Source organism: Lampetra planeri, chromosome 15 (genome assembly GCF_965212315.1).
Source record: "Lampetra planeri chromosome 15, kcLamPlan1.2.h2, whole genome shotgun sequence".
NCBI classification, from domain to species: Eukaryota; Metazoa; Chordata; class Hyperoartia; order Petromyzontiformes; family Petromyzontidae; genus Lampetra; species Lampetra planeri.
Window position 1 is genome coordinate 8251201 of NC_136121.1, and position 21320 is coordinate 8272520.

At 50.4% G+C, this 21320-nt stretch overlaps 2 protein-coding genes across 2 annotated transcripts in view; one reads left to right on the forward strand and one right to left on the reverse strand.

Annotated features, from left to right (window-relative positions):
- The window catches only part of LOC144722679 (lipopolysaccharide-responsive and beige-like anchor protein), a 281782-nt gene that overhangs the window by 76786 nt on the left and 183676 nt on the right, over window positions 1–21320 (reverse strand). The window lies entirely within an intron of this gene.
- LOC144722678 (protein mab-21-like 2) lies at window positions 6110–9239 on the forward strand. The gene has a single exon (XM_078600979.1). The coding sequence runs from the start codon at window positions 6711–6713 to the stop codon at window positions 7788–7790; it is 1080 nt and encodes a 359-aa protein (XP_078457105.1). The 5' UTR covers window positions 6110–6710; the 3' UTR covers window positions 7791–9239.

The window sequence follows — 21320 nt, forward strand, 5'->3', positions numbered from 1 at the left end:
GTGCAGCGAAACGTCGGACATCGTGCCGAACAAATACAGGGTCGGACCAGAAAGCGCATCAGAGAGCTGTGTGTGTGTGCGTGCGTGCTACCCACAGATCCCATACGCGACCAGGCACGTGACCAGAGTTGCTGCAATCATCAACCGTAGTCAATCCACTGCTGGATGAAGGCCTCCCCCCCCCCTCAATCCACCGCCATCGTTTCAGTCCCGCCACGGATAGAGCCCGTCCCTTGGGTACGGTGAATCCGAGCGACCGTCCCGGGCCCCGCGCTTTTGGGGAGTTGGGGGGGGGGGGGGCGCGCGCGCTTCGACGTCACGGTGAAAGATGTAAAACTTCTGATTTAATTTGAAGGCGTCACGGGGGGGGGGGGGGGGGGGCGCACACGGCGTGGGATTCTCCCCAAGCCCCGCACCCACCCTCTGTTGATGGCCCTTTGTGCATTAATAATATTGATTATAATTGAAACAATATTTAAAACGCGTGGCTCGATCTAAGAGCTCGCTATAGGTCATAATAATAATATAATCATTCACGGCTACAATGATAATAATCATAGCATGAGTAGCCACAATACTACAGAACAGTTAAAACAAATCGCAATACGCACAAGGGCGTAGCAGCTAGATAATGGTACAACTGAAATCTGAACAAACTACAAGAAACCCCCCCCCCCCATATCATCACAACGTAAAGGGGGACAACACGTGGCCCAAAGGAACGAAACACGTCCGGGAGCACGTGCATCTCGGAGACGGAACGATGAAATCGGATCACGTGCAGGTGGCGCTAGGTGGATCGTTACATCGTCGCTGGATCGTGAACGGGAGGCTGCAGCATACGGGGAAGTGCGCCTTTATCCAGCAGTGGATGGACCATGGCTGCTACTGATGATAATAACTACAAAGATAATAAAAGTAACCCTGGCCAGGGCCAAGGCGCGTCCGGCCCACGTGCCGTTCGTCACGGCCCCACGGGCATTCAACCCTCGACGACACCCACGGCTGATCGCTCCAGCACACAACGCACCCAACAACGATTGCGATATGACCACGCGCGCGCACCCCCACTCTCGTTCCCCCCACACCACCACCGCACATTTAGTAATCGCCAAACCGGTTATTGGACCGCAACAATAGTGCGGCGTTACGATGCGCGACGGTCAGATTAAACACTCGTGAGATCAAAGCCCCAGTCGAACTGCCGCCGACGCCGCTCGTGGCTTATGCGGAGGAGACGACACTGGGAGAAGGGCGCGTGCCGCTCCCCGCTCGCTTTGTTTGTTTTTAGCCGCGCGAACCGTCTGCGAACGTCCACGCAGGGAGGAATCCCGAGACGCGAAGGGCGTCGTGACAACAACTGCACACGTGCACCACGTAGCGGGTGAACCCGTTAACAGATTAGCCGAATGCAATACGGTACAATTGTAAATGTCGTGGATTTACTCTCCCAACACACCGGTGGGCTGAAGGAGTAACTTGATCGGCGAGTTTTGTTTACGTGACGAAGCTTACACGGGCCGTGTCGGGTGGTGGAGGGTTACGACACATTTATACTTACGCGATTTTACCCAAAAAGCTTGATTATGAATATTGGTCGCGAAAGCCTACATGTTAAACTAAAATACTATCGTCGGGATTAATTATATGAGACAACAGTTTAATTCAAATCTACAAACGGTCGACCCACAAACCTCGCTATATGCACACGTATTACATCTCTCCTAGCACTGCCCCGCTCTTTAAGACATGGAGCCATTGCTCACATATTGAAAACAACAATACAAGGCTATTTGAGCTGATTATAATCAGCGGCTGGGTGTCTTTAAATGAATCACCATGTACCGGTAGCATAACTTATACTACGAGCAACTTTAATATTTTACCGGAAACACACATAACGTAGACTGATTTCGTGTAAATGATCTAACGATGCTCTCTAATGGATAGAAAGCTGAAACTCGGCACAAACTTTAGTCAAGTCTGCGTGCTAATAACGAACGAAATCCGAACTCAAACGCCTTAATTTGGGGACGTAAAAATATACGGCCGAATGTTGATTGATTTTAATAAAAGGGCAGCAGATTTAGCATAAAGTTGCGAAATTTAATTAAGTCTCTTATCTTTCGCTTATAATAAAAAAAAACACGACCCTGCTCATCAGTGAACAAAGTAATTCTGGTCCACGTGGAGTGTGACACCAAAGCTATTAGAAAGCGGACAAATCTCGTTAAGACGAACACTGCCAAGGTCCCTTGTGAACCAGGAAATCCTGAGTTTCATCCCAGGCCACGAACAACGTCAGCGGGCGAGTGATGCCTGAACCGGTCCTCAGCCTCGTGCCCCAATCAGCAACCCGCTACGTCCTTCATCCAGCAGTGGATTGACAAACGACTGTAAACAATGAAGCTTAATTAATTAACGCCAAGCGGGCCAATGCACGTGAGCGTTTTACGCAACCGACGATTCAGATGAAGGTGCAACTATTGGGTACAGAAAATAAGACACAAACGGGGAACGAGGGAGCTCTCAATGTTTCACTTTTAGCGGTGTGGAGTTTTTCAAACGGATGAACGATATCCGATTTGGCCAGTTGGTCTCACTTTTCGACCAATTAGTGCACAAATAACGTGGCCCTTCGCTTTAACTTGTCTAAATCCCAGCTCCGTTGATAATTATTTCGGATCGACTGCCACGCGACCAACATCAATGACACCGCTGAGTGTGTGGGGCAGTGGGAGGAGTCATCTCGTGTAGCAACATCAATCGGCCAGCACTCGTCATTAGTTGTATTGTGGTTTCGATGATCGTGTTGGTGTAATGTCAGTTTTATTCTAAAACTATAACCCCCCCACTACCCGACAGAGCCGAATCAAATAAAGTTGTCACGTGAGCAACTTGATTAGATATTAGTCGTGAAGGCCTATCGGATTATTCCAGTCTAAATACAGATTCTAATTCTACACGTATAGGATTTATCTAGGTCACTTGAATTTGTTTTTAATCTTCTATGCAAATCCTTTTGGAGTCGCTTCTGCTCTGCGAGATTTCCGGACAGTTTCCTTGTTCACCGCGATGACAACCTCAACGGCCATAACATTTTTTTTTGTTACAACGACCGCAACAACAACAAAATTACAATTCCATAAAATTATGTCACTAACAATGGCTCGGCCTTATAAACGCGAGCTCGCCTTCTCGAATCCCTTTCAATCCACTCCACCCCCCAAGAGGAGAGAGAGAGAGCGAGCGAGCGAGAGAAGATGCGGATCGACAACTTCCCCGTCGCGTTCACCGCAACAGCCAGCGACAATCGTCTCTTCCATTCAGAATCAGAATATTGATACTGGAGGAATACGATGACCTATAAAGCTCTTTTTTTTTACAGATGTCCACAATGTTACAACACCAATCAAACAAAACACGCCAGGAGTGAAAAGTATAGGTATAGTAAATAAATCACTTTAAATATATATGCAAATACAACTAAACTATTGTTTTATCTTACCAGGTAAAGCCCACTGAACTATTAGCTTATTTTTCAGAAGCGGTCTGGCCACAAATGATAGCTCAACGAAGTGGGCTTATCATCACGTGGACATTTATAGCAGCAACATAATCTAAACAATCGCGCCGGCGAAGTCACCGCGAGCATGTTTTCTCTTTGCCGCATGTGGCCAAATCTTCCGAAGCTAAGCATAGAAAACCAGCCTGGTATAAGTACTGTACTCGGAACAAGACTGCCAAGACTGTCCAGGAAGAATATCGGATGTCTGCATGATTGGGTCATCGATGTGGTCAGCAGATGGCGGCACAACGATGGATTATTGAATCTATCGGTGTGGATCTCTGCGTGCTGTTGTTATTGCACGCCCCTGAGCGTGGTGGGTTGTCTCCGGGTCCTCCGGTTTCTTCCCACAAGCCACACGCGGCTTGGTTTATGACATTGGCCAAACATCCCCAACACAGGACCCTCTTGAAAACGAGTCTTAATATCCAGGCGATGTTATCCTGGATAAAAGTGCATTACTATTACGCGTAGTCGTGATATTTAATGTATAAAACAGACATGTATATTTGAATATACATACGTGTCTAAATGTACAGGTTTATTCACTATGCGCAAAATCCACGCGCTCTTTAATAAACACAAGAGGCTCGTGTGTGTGACACAGATCACATCATTCTGGAATAGCTGAGACTGTTGGGGAAGTAACGCTAGCGAGCACCACCGATATATCATTAAGGCCGGAACGAGAAGGCTATCGTGGCCTGGATCACGACATTCAGTCTCGCGCACACCACACCGGATAATAATCTCAGGCTCAATCGACCTAGAGGAGGGCTTGAGATCAATTATATCGAGCGTTAGCAGCGGGCCCGGAATCGAACTCAGGTCGCTGGGCTTCTACCGCAGTATGCTACCCAATGCGCCACCGCTTCCCACACACACAGAGTATTAAACAAAATACAAAGATCCCCGGCACATGAGGGGGTGGGTGACCAACAACCACGCCCCACAGCCTTGGTCTCCCGAGTGGCGATATTGACACACGAGTTAAATATTCGCCACTGTTATTGTTCGTGAGCGGGAATCGAACTCGGCTTGCCCGCGTTCGTAGCGCAGCGCGCTAAGCATTGCGCCACCGCTCCCACCCCACAAAGATCCCCCGTATAGCCTTAACAGACTGTAGGGGCAAGTGCTGTTAGCGAGCACCTATGAAGGCCGGAACGGTACACGAGGGGGTGGGTGGCCAGCACCACGCCCGACCGCCTTTGTATCCCCAGTGGCGATGTTTACACACCGCACCAAGTACTCATTTAAGGCTGAGTCGACCTTGGGGAGGCCCAGGACCGGTTCAGATAATCGTCACTGGTGTTAGCCGTGAGCGGGAATCGAACCCGGGTCGCCAGGTTCATAGCGCAGCGCGCTAACCGCTACACTACCGCTCCCCACCCCACGCACACATATATATATACATACACACACTGCTAATTACACACACACGCGCACGCACGCGTTCACTCGCTCGAGTGTTTGCTCCCTGCGGATTTCCCTGCCCGCGGTTGGCGGGGTGGGCGAGGAGACGCGGCGATGTCGACGTGGTGGGTGGGGGGTGGGGGTGTGAGAGAGGGCGGTGGATGAATTTGTTTGATCGGTGGTCGAGATAGCGGCGGCGACTCGACGGGTGGAGGAGAGTGGTGGATCTGAGAGCAGATTACGCGGCGCGGTAAGGAAATGCGGCGAAGGCAGAGCTCGCATTAACGTAACGTGGGCGATGGCGGCAAGCGGTGACTTTATAGATTGATAAGGTGATGCGTTAATGTGCGCATGCTTGAACTTCTTTGGCACCGTACGTGGCCAACCGTGCTAATCGGAGGTGCGGGGGAGGACAACAAACTAAGTGGTGGACGTTCAAAGCGTCGTGGCGATTGCGATGCGGTGATAAGTGAAAGCAGTGGGTGAACATCCAGTGTGATGGAGTTACGCTCACGATGCCGGTGATAGCAAATTGTTTGGCGCTGCTGGTGATGAATGTTTAAAGTGATGCGGTGAATTGGTGAATAGCGACGATAATGCATTTTAGGCGGACTTGCTAGATGAAGATGATGCCGTCATTTCTTGAGAACTGCCTTCTGTTTAGTTCGTTGTCCTTCCCCTCCGCGCCTCCGATCAGCACGGTTGGCTCCGTACGGTGCCAAAGAAGCTCAAACACGCACACACACACGTACACACGTGCATACGATGGTGACAACGGCGGCAAAAAAGACATGTTCAAAGCCGACGTGGGGATGCTGATGATGTGGCGGTGGTGGCGATGACGACGAGCGTGGCGAACTTGAAAGTTTGATGCGGCGACGAAGACGCGTGGCCCGTGCGCTCATCGCAACCGAGGCCCCCGTCACACGCAGGGCACGAAGCACGGAGAGAGACGCCGAGTGCGGAGCGCGCCTCTCTCCGTGAACGCGTGCGTGCTGCTTAGGAAAGCGGGGGGGGGGGGGCGTCCCGTGCTATCGCGCCGGGAGCGACGAGGAGTGAGTGGGAGGAGGAGGAAGGGAGGGAGGAGGGGTGGGATAGTAGTGGCGGTAGTGGTGGAAGGAAAGGGCGCTTACGGAGGGGAGGCTGCCCAGCTGTGTGACGACAGCCCTGGCGGGGGCAGCCCGTGCTGATTGGGCGCACGATTTGAAGCCTCCTCCTATATCTCCCCCCCCGCGCCAGCACTCAGGCTGCACTCGCCCACAGACGCGGCCCGACAGCCGAGACACACGCACGCACACACTCACCCTGCCACGACCACACCGTCACCATTATCAACACCACCACCAACTAACATACGCAGCAGCGGCAGTCGCGGCTCACACAGGCTCCTTGCCCCGGTTATGCAGCGAGCGCGCAGCTTTTCGGCGCTCTGAAAAAACGTGGGTGCGCGCCGCGTCTCGGCGCCACCGCTACGGAGAGTTCAAAGCTCACCCCGCCACTCAAATTGTTGTTCGCCGCCCTCTGCGTGTCGTTGAGTTGTCGCTGTGGTGGTGGTGGTGGTAGAGGAGGTAACGGCGGCGGCGTCGGCTGTTGATCATCTGTTTCTCTGTTTATTTTTGCGCCAAACTCTGCCACCATTTCTTTCGCTGCGCTGCCCGCCCACCCGTTCGCGTTGGATCCGTCGGCGTACTGCGAGCCTCCGGTGTACAACCCGGAGCTCTGCCCCAACATGATCGCGGCGCAGGCCAAGCTCGTGTACCAGCTCAACAAGTACTACACGGAGCGATGTCAGGCTAGGAAGGCGGCCATCGCCAAGACCATCCGCGAAGTGTGCAAGGTGGTGTCCGACGTTCTCAAGGAGGTGGAGGTGCAGGAGCCGCGCTTCATCAGCAGCCTGAGCGAGATCGATGGCCGCTTCGAGGGCCTCGAGGTCATCTCGCCCACGGAGTTCGAGGTGGTGCTCTACCTCAACCAAATGGGCGTCTTCAACTTCGTGGACGACGGCTCGCTGCCCGGCTGCGCCGTCCTCAAGCTGAGCGACGGGCGCAAGCGCAGCATGTCGCTGTGGGTGGAGTTCATCACGGCGTCGGGCTACCTGTCGGCGCGCAAGATCCGCTCGCGCTTCCAGACGCTCGTGGCGCAGGCGGTGGACAAGTGCAGCTACCGCGACGTGGTGAAGATGGTGGCGGACACGAGCGAGGTGAAGCTGCGCATCCGGGAGCGCTACGTCGTGCAGATCACGCCCGCGTTCAAGTGCGCGGGCATCTGGCCTCGCAGCGCGGCGCACTGGCCCCTGCCGCACATCCCCTGGCCCGGGCCAAACCGCGTGGCCGAGGTGAAGGCGGAAGGCTTCAATCTGCTCTCCAAGGAGTGCTACGCGCTGGCCGGCAAGCAGAGCTCGGCCGAGAGCGACGCCTGGGTGCTGCAGTTCGCCGAGGCCGAGAACCGCCTCTTGCTCGGCGGCTGCCGCAAGAAATGCCTCTCCGTGCTCAAGGCGCTGCGCGACCGGCACCTCGAGCTGCCGGGCACCCCGCTCAACAACTACCACATGAAGACCCTGCTGATGTACGAGTGCGAGAAGCACCCGCGCGAGTCGGACTGGGACGAGTGCACGCTGGGCGACCGCCTCAACGGCATCCTGCTGCAGCTCATATCGTGCCTGCAGTGCCGTCGCTGCCCGCACTACTTTCTGCCGAACCTCGACCTGTTCCAGGGGAAGCCACACTCGGCGCTGGAGAACGCGGCCAAGCAGACGTGGCGCCTCGCACGCGAAATCCTCACCAACACCAAGAGCCTAGACAAACTCTGAGCGTTGCTGGCGATCGCGCGTGAGTGTCGTCATCCATTTGATTTCCCTTTTCTGTTTCGTTGTTTGTGTTGGTTTGTTTGTGTTGGTTTGTTTTGATCGCGTCAGTGTTTTTGAAAGACGGCGGCGATGGGCGGGTGTGGGTGGGTGGGTATGTTTGGCAAACAAAAAGTAAAACAAAAGTCGGATCGGTGGCAAGACGTTAAGTCACCCACAATTATATATATACAGTGAGATTATATATAATGACCGCAGTTGTCGGGGCGAATATGGAATAATATCGCAATTTACTTTTGGCCCACGGCTCATTGGCAAACGCAATATACTTATAATCACACGTTTTAAAAAAAATCTACAGACATCATCGAGCGTGATGTCAAATAAACGGTGACACTGGAACCGATGAAGGAAGGCGATTCCAGCAAAACGGCGACAGAGATAGCAACAGGGTCCGGGTTGACATCGAATTCTGATCGAGTTTGGAGACTCCCCCCACCCCCTGCACCGACACATTATCTCGCTAACCGCAGTGTAGCGTGAGATCAACATTCAAACCTTAAGGGGGGGGGGAGGTCGTTGGGGTCGTCGCCTCGGCCTACCCACGATACTTTTATGAGTTTGGGGGGCAAGAGAGGGGGGGGGGTAGGAGAAAGGCATCGGAGTTGTGCAGTAATTGTACATAGACCGTGTCCTCTGGATATACCTATGATTTGAGTCACTCCAAGTTTACATCAGAGGCGCTCCAGCCAAGGCGCGCATTGCATAGTGGGGAGTTTTTGTTGTTGTTGTTGTAAGATATTATATTATAAATATATATGAGAAAAAGCAACATTCCATTCGTTTGTTTCCACCGCAACCTCACTGGATGCCCCAATTGTTGTGAACACTTTTGGCTCCCTCCACCCTAACCCGTGTAAATATTACTTGAATCGAATATTAATTTAAGTGGGACGTTCACGTTAAACAGAATTGGCATTGTATGTAATGGTTTTGTTTATTATATATTTTTCTCTCTCTCCCTCTCCGTTTTGGTACAATATGCCACAAGTATAGCGTGAATAAAGGAAGCACTTGAAAAGCACAGTATTTAGTTCGCTCGCTCATTGTGTCGTTTTAATTGTGTTCCGTAGGTTTATCCGAATTGATACAGCCCAAGGGGATAGTGAAATGAAGGAAATTATCGCGTGCATGCTTGTGTACATCAACTACACATGCCTTCGTACTTTGTTTGATAATTACGATAATTACTGTAAATTAAAAAAAGCCATACGTTGATTGACCGCATGTCTAAGATTTTACAACACGGAGCGCGTACGTAGGATGGATATAATGCTTAGCGTATGACACTCTTTTTAACAGTTTATACGCGTCACATATGTAAATAAAATGTTAATCACGTCTCCCATACCGCATGTCGACTGCGTCTTTGTCCAATAAAAAGCACTGCTCAAACTCGAGTTGGCGCTCATGGGAGGCCGCGTTCCATTATTTCCATGCAACTGGAGCCGTAAATTTGGGAGTTGTTGTTAGGAGTCAGACGGGGAAAGAGTAAAAAAAACGAAAAAGTTCAACACGGGGATGATGAACCCCCCCAAACTCGGCAGACTTTGCGTGCATGTAGCTCGCTGCGCTACGAACCCGGTGACCTAAGTTCGATTCCCGCTCACGGACTACACCAGTGACGATTGTCTGAACCGGTCCTGGGCCCTGGCCTAGGTCGACTCAGCCTCAAATGAGTACCTGGTGCGGTGTGTAAACGTCGCCAATCGAGAGACAAAGGCAGCCGGGGATGGGGGTGGTGCTGGCCACCCACCCCTTCGTGTGCCGTGTCGGCCTTTATAGGGGGCTCGCTAACAGCACTTGCCCCAACAATGTGTTAAGGCTATACGGGGGATATTTGTTTTTTGTGCTATACTCATACATATTCTCATTGCGGAGTTCAAATTTGTCCAAAATTAATATTATAGACAAAAGTCGGTTAAGGCGAAAAATGTAAATCTAAGTGATAACAATGCGTCGTTATTATTCATTGGTGACGACGAGTGCGTCGTGGGCGATACGAACAGCTCGCCGCGGCCACGCGGATCGCGCTGGAATGAATACGGGGGTGGGGGTGGGCGCGTTAATCATTGATCGTGTCTGTAATATTTGTGTGGCTAACACGAGACGTTATCGTCATGAAATCGGTGCGTTTGTCGAGTGTAAAAAAAATTACCGGGGCCGTTTAAGCGGCCTGGCCTTTGTCGCTATTTTAATAACACGACGTCGAAAACGCCGACACTTTTTTAGGGGGGTTGGTATAAATCCGCTCTTCGACTACCGTAAATGTTTTTTTATCACAACAAATATTAACCCGTACTTACGTACGAGTGACACGTTTAGCTGCTTAACGTTTCCATCAGCGGCTTACAAAACACACACGCACACGTGCGCTCGCATTTGACACTCATCAATCTTACTCACCATCGCCAGGACGCAACAACGATTTACTTGACAATCGACAGTAGTTGCGATGGGCACTCGCTGTAAATAATGAGATTTTTTAAAAAAAAACGTCTCCTTAACAGCAGCATTCGCGTGACAGTTACTCAACATACACACAGAGAGCGCGCACACGCAAAACAAGACTCGGCACAAACGATTACAGCATTGCACTTGGTCCGACTGGTCTAAATAAACACCAGCGTGTCCGTGCCGGATGTGTGCGTGCACACACGTGTCTATGTGTCGACTCGGCCTCATACGAGTACCTGGTGTGCTGTGTGAATACCACCAACCGGGGGAGAGACAAAGGCGGCCGGGCGTGGTTTTTGGGTCAGCCACCCTCTACGTGTGCGATGTCGGCCTTCAAAGGTGCTCGCGAAACACTGCACTTGTCGCCCTAACAGTCTCGTTAAAGGCGATACGGGGGGGGGGGGGGTCTTTGCGTGTCTTGCGGACATGCCGATGTCGTGAGCGGACGTCTTTATTCCACGATTAATCAGCGCGCCCAGCAGACGGAGCGGGCGGGGGGGACGATTACGCGACGCAATGTAACCACGCACGTGTCAATGACTTCGCCGATGAAAAAACACAAATCTGGGAGTCGATGGCGTTGACGCGGCCTGCCTACCCGCTCGCTGGCCCCGTCTCTCTCCATTCATCGTACGAAGTAAAACAAACAAATGGAGTACAATTGATTCTACGTGCGCGTTTATATGACACGCCGCAGAGGCGCAACACGGCACTGTATGTTCAACACAAGAGACTACCTGTGGATAACCAAAGTGAAACTTTGGGTGCGTGTTCATAGCCCGCCATCGAATAACGGGCGGGTTTGGAAGGCCCTGGTTTATATAATGTAGCGTAAAGCAGCCTCTCTCGCCGCGACTGTTGGTTATGCAAAGAGACGGACAAAGACACAGACAAAAACACACGGATACAAAGACACGCATATATACAAATACACGCAGATACGACGACGCGCACATTAATACAAAGACACATACACAAAAGACACGCACAACGCAAACTAGAATGAATTAGTTTGTACAAACTAGAACTCAAATGTAACGCAACGAAACACAACTCGAGCGTGATTTCGTTGACAAAGACAAAACACAGCGGCGGCGCACGGTGACAACTCAACAACCGCACCGGTCACACATTGGGGTCTGTCAAAATAATTAAGACGGTGGTGGTGGGGTGGTGGTGGCGGTGGGTGGTGGTGGTGGCGTTGGTTGTGGTGGTGGTGATGGGGTGAGCCTTCCCGGATTGACGTGGAGCGAGCTGGCGTGACGCGGCCGTGCTGTCGCGTTCATACAGACAGCGGGGAGCTCGCGGTGCCGTTCGGTTAAAGACCTCTCTCTCCTCTCTCTCTCGACACCACCACCACCACACCGCGATCCGTGTTGGTGCCCTCTCCACGTCGCTAGACTGTTATCCGTCTACATTGCTACGCCGTGAGCCAAGCGGCAACGTCGCATCGTATCGCAAGCAAGGGATTGTGTAGTTCACGAGTCGTTGCGCATACGGTGATACAGCGACGTAGTAGGTACACCTACTACGTCGCTGTATCACCGTATCGCCAAACGATTTGTATGTATCACCATGTGTTTGTGTGTGCGTGTCTTTGTGTGTCTGTGTAAGGGTGTGTGTTGAAGGGAGCAGTCGTGTAGCCGTTTGCGTGCCGAGTTCGATTATTAGAGCCGGTTCTGAGTCTCCCCTCGGTCGACTCAGCCTCAAATGAGTACCTGGTGCGGTGCGTAAACATCGCCACTGCGGAGACAAAGGCGGCCGGGCGTGGTGCTTGCCACCCACCCCCTCGTGTGCCATGTCGGCATTAATAGGTGCTCGCTAACAGCACTTGCCCCAACAGTATGTTAAGGTTATACGGGGGATCTTTGTCTTGTGTGTATGTCTCTAAGTGGGGGGGGGGGGGGGGTGTAGCGTGCTGGGCTACGAACGCGTCGACCAGAGTTTGATTCCCGCTCACGGCCAACGTAGATGCCCCAACAGTCTGTTCAATGGTACTCGTTGACTTGTCTATCTACGTGCTTATATCTGTCTGTTTGTATCCGCCTGTCTGTGTATTTATATCTGCCTATACGTGTGTGCGTGTCCGCCTGTATCGGTGTATACGCGTGTGTGTATCCGTCTGTACGCATATGCATGCGTGTGCTTGTTTCTGTCTGTACGTATCTGTGCTCGCAACCAGCACTTGCCCCACCAGTCTGTTCACGCGTGCTATATGGGTGATCTTTGTCTTTGTGTATCTGTCTATGCGTGTGTATCGGTCTCATTTGCGTGCTTGTATATGTCTATACGCGCGTGTGTATGTGTGTGCATCTGTGTGTGTGTGTCTGTGTGCATTTGTGTGTGTGTATGTATTCCACCCGTGGCCTCAAAGTGCACGTGGCCTGGCACAGGCGCCGTGGTGACGTCACTTCGTGGCGAACCCCGGTTCGATTCCCGCTCAAGGCCAACACCGGTTGACGATTATCTGAACCGGTCCTGGGCCCGCCCTAGTTCGACTCAGCCTCAAATGAGTAACCTGGTGCGACGTGTAAACATCGCCACCGGGGGAGACAAAGACGGCCGGGCGTGGTCTCGGCCACCCCACCCCCTCGCGTGTCGTGTCGTGCCGGCCTTTACAGGTGCTCGCTAACAGCACTTGCCCCTACAGTCCGTCACAGGCTCTATACGGGGTGGGGGGGGTCTTTGTGTACGTGGGCGTCTTCTGCGCGTTACACAATCTGCTCGCGGAACGCTTTTCTTGTTGACGCAGCGCGCTCGCTCGCACGACGCAGACCCGGCCCGGCGCTCCTCTGCTTGAGCGGCCGCGACACCGCCACCACCCCCCCCCCCCCCCAGGCGAAAACCCCGCGGTCGGCGCGATCTGACAACGCTACGGGTGCCACTTGCGCCTCGTGTCTAACGCAACGACTCTTCGTGCGCGCTGCAGAGCGCGCGCGGTAGCCAATGTGGAGCCAATGTCGAGTTACTCCACTGTACTCTGTATGCCACAATGCAGTGCCTAATAATTACAAGTAATATATACCTGTGCAGTAGGTAACACGTAGATAGGCGACAGTATCTGTGTGTGTCTATGTTGTGTGTCTCTCTCCGTATGTCTGTGTTGTCTCTCTCTGCTTGTGTGTCTGTCTGTGTGTCTCCGTGTCTGTGTTTTGTCTCTCAAATTTAGTTCTACCTGAGGACGACTGCTTGCGTTACAATCGAAACTTCGTATTCTGTTGCTTAATTTATTTTCTTTATACGTGGGGTGTGTGTCGAGCGTCGACGCGTCAACCACTGCGCCACCGCTCCCACACCCAACATTAAAAATATATAAATTAAATACAAATAATTATAATAACGACGATTGCGACACCTTACAATTAGGAGACCCCCCCCCTCCTCTACTCCCCGACTTGGCCTAACCCTGGGCTGGGTTCACTTCAGAGGCGGCGAGGGGGGGGGGGCGACCCTGAGGGACGCGGTGGGGGCGCGCGGGGGGAGGGCTGCAGACACCCCCCCCGCCCCCCACCGAGTGGGATTATCCAACTTAGACAAACATTTACCTACAGATGGGCGCCTGGTAGTGCAGAGACTCTGTGTGGTGGCCAATGCTCTCGTTAGACAATGCATGCTCCACTATCCCAAGCGTGTTAACGCAAAGCGCTGTTATTATGACTACTACAGTATGTATCGTGTGTTGTTGCTTAAGTCTTATAGCGCGTTAACTTAGTTGGCTATACATAAACGTGTATATATATGCGCATGAATACGTAACAGACACGCACAGAGACACATTCACACGTAAGGAAATGTGTCAACACACGGAGACGCACGTGCATCTGTTCTGTACCGAGAGTACGCGCGCGTTTGAGGGTGAGCGTGATTTTGTGCACGTGCTTTTAAATAAATACGAAATATATAAAATATAGAAGCCGAACATGAAAGCCCGTTACTCGAAACGTCCAGCCTATTAAATGCAGTATATATATTAATTCACATTAGCTTTAAATTAGTGTAAATTGCACACCTTTTTTTAAAGGTGTGTAAGTAAAACACGGAACGGATTTCGTCCTAATATTTCCCCATAACGTTAATCGAAAAAGCGAAAGTTATCATTCCCGCTGTATTCTGCAAATGAACGAGCGCGTCGTATTATTACCAACACACAAAAAAACACATCGTGGATACTAAAGCAACAACTCTCCCCACCATAACATAAAAATATCACAAAGCGTAAAACGTTTCACGCCAATGTAACTTGTCAGCGGTTTTGACGAACCCGTCACGGTGACGTCGCATCCCCGCTGTGACGACAGCGCCTCGTGCTGCGAGCCGATGCCCAACGTGGCCACGGAGCGACGCGAAACCTCGAAATCCACGTGGTCTATTTATGGTCTTCGTATTTATATACCCGTTGACGTTCAAAAAAAAATCACACGCAAAACAATTAACGCAAATGGAAATATCGGACGATCGCTGATTTATCGAATGCACGGGTTGAGTTTGCCGTATTATTATTATTATAATAGCGACGCCGACGGGACCCGCAATCCTTTCCGCATTTTCGTTCGAACAAGATGCGACCACGCGAAGCGATTCATTAATCCATCGCCAAAGAATAACGACGCCCTGCTGAGCACTTTGCTGTGCCCATTTAAGCCGCTAATTTCAAGCGCGACTCTGTTCAAGAAATTGTATATTTATTGTAGTATGTTCGTAATAATCGTACTTAATGCCGTGTAATAATAATCATTCATTAAGTCAAATCAGGGTCGATTATAAAGCCGAACACACGTGCAGTTGTGCATATGTACGCAGCCGAGCTCGCGTTCAGACACACGTGATTTCCTGCCGTCTGTGTGAAATCGCAGAAGTGCGAACGTACGTCAGACACCGACGACAGTACTCTCTCTATAAACACAAAATAATATTTTCCGCATGTTGTTTTTACTGTCGCTCATAGAAAAGTAGCCCGACGTTTCGATCGACTGACCTTAAAAATGCACAAGTACGATCATGCGACCTGCTATTTACGTATTGTACGTATACATTTAGCTAGACATCACCTTGATAACCACCCTCTTTCTCTACATGCAAAACACGGACTCACAATGCAATGTTGCATGAGCAAAAATACTACGGCCTATGAGCAGGCGCACATTCTCCAGCTTCTACATAACGTCGTCAATTATCATCACGGCAAATCGCCCGGGTGAGCCTCATCAACACGACACATTTTTTTTTAGTTTTCCCGTCGACAAAGACACGGGGTCAAATGACGCAACCTCTGGGTGGCAGAGGCCGCGTGATGTCCACTCGCGCTGTCCCCCCTCCCCTCTCCTCATCCTCTCTGGGATTTGGACTTTAAAGGGAACCGAGAGTGGCCCCTGATTGGGATAATGTCCCACCACCCCTCGCCACCACCCCCCCCCCGTCCTCGCGAGGACATTCAACTGTTTGTAAGGCGACTGGGAAAACGGGAATTTGTTTCTCGCTCGACGATTTCACGGAAGGCTTCTTTTCTCTCGGTTGGCTCGGAATAGTTAGGGGTTAATCGACGTAAGGGCACTGCGACAAGAGTTGCGAGGTACACCTGTGCTGTATTCTACAAATTCTACTTTATTGCTACGCCATACCGTATTATTATAATTGGAATGCAGCTAGCAAATAATGTACCCCGACCGCAAACAAAAACAAGTGAATTTGGCTCCTAAAAAAGCATTCCTCGAAAAAACAAACGTAAAAAACTAACGAATAAAATCATACGCACAGATGTATAGAAACGTGTTAATACGACGGATGGATGTTGATTATCAAAATAATTCCCGTTGCAGCGTTATGAACGGTTCCCGCCTGCAATCAAGCACGATATTAGTGTAATACTTGCACCACCACGCTCGCTCTCTATATAGAGACACACACCAACACAGACGCTGTGCACCACACCATTACGAGTCGTCTATTCACAACATGAACACTGCTGGATGGAGTGGTCTTCTCTCAAGCCGTCGCCCTTTAACCCGTCAGGGTTAGTTTTTGTCATTCTTCACCACACGCTGATCAGTTGCGGGGGTGCGAGGGGAGGGGGCGAGGGATGGGGGTACGATTTACGCGTATCACATATTCCGTGTTGTTTACTTTGTATGGCGAAACATACACTGCATGCGTAGCGTATACTGTATGAAATATAGTATGTATAAAAGCAGTCACCTTGCACTATTTATATTAGTTGTATATTACTACTAAATGTAGATATACTGCTACGATAATATCCACGGAAGCGATGATGTACATGAAACAACGGCAAGTCGCTACATCAGCACCCATCACAAAAGGTGACGAGTATAAACGAGTATTACACATACTATTAAACACGTGAACATGTAGACGTAGGTAATACGCACTAAGATCCCTGGACGAATTGCGCCTTATGCATGTAATTTATTATTGTTATTAGTAATACATATACGTGCAGCTGATAAGGAAGCACTATATTCAGAGTAAACATGCAATCGCCTATATTAGAAATGTCAGTTATGCACTGATAGTACAGTATACATGCGGGTGCAAATAACATATGTATAGGCTATTAACTAAAAACGCGGGTACTATATACGAACATTTAAATTTCACGTACAGATGATGCAGGTCTTTAAGTTTGTATGTGCGCATACATGATGAACGCGTGTTAGGGAGCGGTGGTGCAGTGGTCAGCGCACTGCGCTACGAACCCGGCGACCCGATTTCGATTCCCGCTCACGGGCCACCAGCACCAGGTGACGATTATCTGATCCGGTGCTGGGCATCCCCTAGGTCGACTCCGTCTCAAATGAGTACATGGTGCGATGTGTTAACATCGCCACGAGGGAGACAAAGGCGGCCGGGCGTGGTGGTGACCACTACCCCCCTTTATAAGTGGTCGCTAACAGCACTTGCCCCAACAAAGGCTATACGGGGGATCTTTGTTTATACTTACACAGGCGCTACGAAAGTCTATGCGCTGTGTACGTTCGCTACAAGATATATATAACATCCATCAGCTTGCATACGCGATATAGGATATAGATTTATTATACGTACTAAGTACTGCACTTGGTTTTGTATGCATATAAACACGGGTATGTTATATGCATGTGAAAGCATGGGCAAGCAAGCGCTGTGTGTCTGCACACGTGCTGTATCATACACGCGGTGTCATGTAACGCACAGCGCCGTATCAATCAACTACTGGATACATACCAAGCCTCTCCACTCCGTGTCAGTCACACGTGGGGGTAGGGGTGGGTTGTGTTCGACCATACTTCACCACGCCGGTCAAGTGCGGGCTCGTAAAGCGGATGGCTCAGAACGGAGTTCAAGGCATCTCAGGCGTCACGCTTCGTCCACCGATTGTCAATCGTGGCTGGGAAATGAATCCGAGGCAGCCGTGTTCACAGCGCAATGCGCTAACCGCTGCGCCACCGCTCTTGCTCACACGCGTGTGTCATTTGCGCAGCGGTGGCGAATGACCGCGCGTGGGCCGAGCCAGCCCTGGGGCTTGCTGTGAAGGAGGACCATTGCCTAAAACGTCGCCTATTATGTTTTCCCGGCCGCAGGCGTTATCCTCGAACGTGGTTGAGTTTTGTTTTGTCTGTTACTCGTGCACCACTGCCAACGCCGCGTCAACAAATAATTCGCTCCATTCAACGGCGAGGAGTGGCCGAACACGCCACGGCAGAATTTAAGGAGGCGTCACGCGTGCGCACGTGTGATCTACACGTGCGCACGCGTGACCTACGCGTGAACACACGCGTGTGATCTACACGTGTGATCTACACGCGTGCACATCGCTTACATTTCTCGCTCGATATTTTTCGCAACGCAGTTAAGGCTGGCTTGGAGTAGGGGTTATCGGCGTAAGGCACCATCACAAGAGTAGACCGTACAAGGTACCGCCTATCAATAACCACGTAGTGTTTACCCTTTATTTCAATAATCGCATGATCAGGTTGATGACAAAGTGACCATGGCGTGGCTTTCCAAAATAATTTCCGAAACTCCGTTGTGGACTGTTCCAGGTGAAATTCAGCGCTGCATGCACACATGCACACAGATAAAGGTCCCCCGCATAGCCTTAACAAACTGTTGAGGCAAGTGCTGTTGGAGAGCACCTACATGAAGGCCGGCACGGCACACACGCTGGAGTGGGTGGCCAGCACCACGCCCGTCCGATTTTGCCTCCCGAGTGGCGATGTTCTGACACACCGCACCGGTCACTGATTTGAGGCTGAGTCGACCTACGGGGAACCTCAGGATTGGTTTCAAATAATCGTCACTGGTGTTGGTGGCCGTGGGCGGGAATCGAACTCGGGTTCGTAAGGCAGCGCGTGAAGCGATGTGCGACCGCTCCCTCACGTGCGCGCACACGCGAACACGTAGACACGTAAGGACAAAGACCCCCCCCCCTCCCGTATAGCCTTAACAGACTTTTGGGGCAAGTGCTGTTAGCGAGCACCTACGAAGGCCGGCACGGCGCACGATGGGGTGGGTGGACAACACCACACCCAGCCGCCTTTGTCTCCCTAGTGGCGATGTGCACGTACCGCACCAGGTACTCATTTGAGGCCGAGTCGACCTAGGGGGAGGCCCAGGACCGGTTTCAGATAATCGTCACCGGTGTTGGTGGCCGTGAGCGGGAATCGAACTCGGGCGGGCGGGGTTCGTAGCGCAGCGTTTCGCGCTGACCGCCACACTCGGGCGAGAACCCGCGGGCCAAACATTCCACGGGGCGATCCGGCAGAGCGCATTGGCCGCTTTCCATCGGATTTAACGTCACACTCCAACGGGAGGCGAATCGCTTCGCTGTTGATGGGAATCGTATGTTTGTGTTTAGCAGGAGACTTATAGCCATGTGGATGAACTTTCGGTTGACCCTGCCCTTTAAATAAAATCAATCAAGGTCCGCGTCGTGTATTTTTTTGGGGGCTCGATTTTTGGGGATATTTTGACTAAAGTTGTGGCCGATTTAAGCGTTTCTATCCCATCTAGAACATCGCGAGAACGCGCTTTTCAGGTCACGATCGTCGATAAGCGAGTTAAACACATCTCAATATAGCATCGTGAAGAAGGCCGGTTGGCCGAAACGTCGAGATCTTCGTTTTCTCTTAAGTGCCAGTAAAAAAAATATTCATAAGTGCTATATATATTTAGATTAAACCTCCTACATTATTACTGCACATGCATTTGACGTGTTTTACATTGACGAGTCTCAAGACTCGTCTTCAGCAGGGTCCTGCGGTGGCGCATGGAGGTATACAGTACAGTACACGTGCAGCCCCTTCTGGAAAGCACATGCCACGTGTCGCGGGGTTATTTGACCATACTTCACCACGGTGGCCACTGCCGGCTGACACGACAGATATCCAAAACAAATATTGAATTGGATTACGAAACATGCGAGCGTTAATAACATGCACGAGACTATTTACAGAGAGGCGTTTCATATGTGTGTGTGCATTTGTTTGACGACTCCGCCTTAACGCTACGCCGTTAATAGAATTGCATGCTGTTAAATCGACAGTGGTTGAGTCATTAATATGAATTACTATGAATATTTCGGTTATTCAAAAATCATCATCGTTGTTATTCGCTATAGCAACAATTTAATGTCATATGTATGAGCGCATACATCGTAAATATCAGGCCGGCTATGGTTTTAGCGGCTGTACATACATAGCGCTAACAGACAGCTATTGTAACGCGCTAGTATATAAACACCGTAATACACTAGACTCTGATATAAGAGATAACTCAAAACAATATTTAGTGGCGCTTAAGTGAAAACAACTGATTATATAAGCGGGCAATGTTTAATGTACATATCCGTGCGTACAACCGATCAGCCGGTCGCACGGCCGTCTGGGAGTGCGTAATTTCAGCAGCATTGTTTCAAGGCGAGCAAAACTGTGGACCGATTCCACATTCAGCGTCTCATCAGCAGGCCGAGGCTTGCATGAATCAATATATGCGAAGGAGAGACATTGCTAGTTCATATAAAAATTACGACGGTGTAAATATGAAAAATACTGAAAAAAATCACACTCGTTATGCCTAAATAATTCTAAAGCTATGGGATACATGTACAAAACAAAATTTTAAAAATGTGTATCAAAGATAGCATCAGTTGGCATCGTGTACTGTATATTCACACGCATTAGTTAAGTTACTTAAATGATTAAATCACAAAAAAATAATCATGTTTACCCCGTGTCCTCTGATATTCACTCTCATTTTACTCTTTTTTTAATTCTTGTTAAATGAAACAGTTTACAGCGCCTTGTCAATAAATGGCTGCACGAAATGCCCTCTCGCATCTATAATACGGGGTGGGGGGTTGTTTCACCATATTTCACGATTTTAAAGCGAGCATCGGATGCGGAAGAGAAACCCACCACTGCCAGTTCAGATATCACTCGCCATCAACATTATAGCCGTGGAATCAAACTCACGTCGCCGGCCAATGATACGCGCCTAACACTTAATCAACGGAATTGCTAACGTTTCGCCTTCATACACCGACCACAATATTTGTTAAGGGAATTACACGTGCACTGTTGTGGAGCATCACGGGTAAATCAGAGGCAGGCATTTATTTAAACGCACCTCCGTTCTGTCTTCACGTACATATATATCCTAAACAACGATATTGTTTAGTAACCGGCTTGCTGGCCCTCCGGACCCCACATCGGAGATGTGATTGCAACGACGTGTGTGTGGGTCGAGGTGGGTATAGAGAATACACGAGGTAGCTCACTACGGAAAACAGCTCGGACCAAGGGTGGCACAGTCGGGTTTTTTACAATCGGGTTTAATTGTCTTTTTATATTAAACCCGATCATCTGAGATTGGGAGAAATCCGGTTTAATTGGTTCTAATTTCAGAACCGCACTTCGCCAACTTCTCAACGATGGGCTTCATCCATTCCAAGCTAAGGAACTCACTGGCGCCCACGATTGTGGAGAAGCTCGTATTCATCAAGACCAACCTGCCCGCATTCTA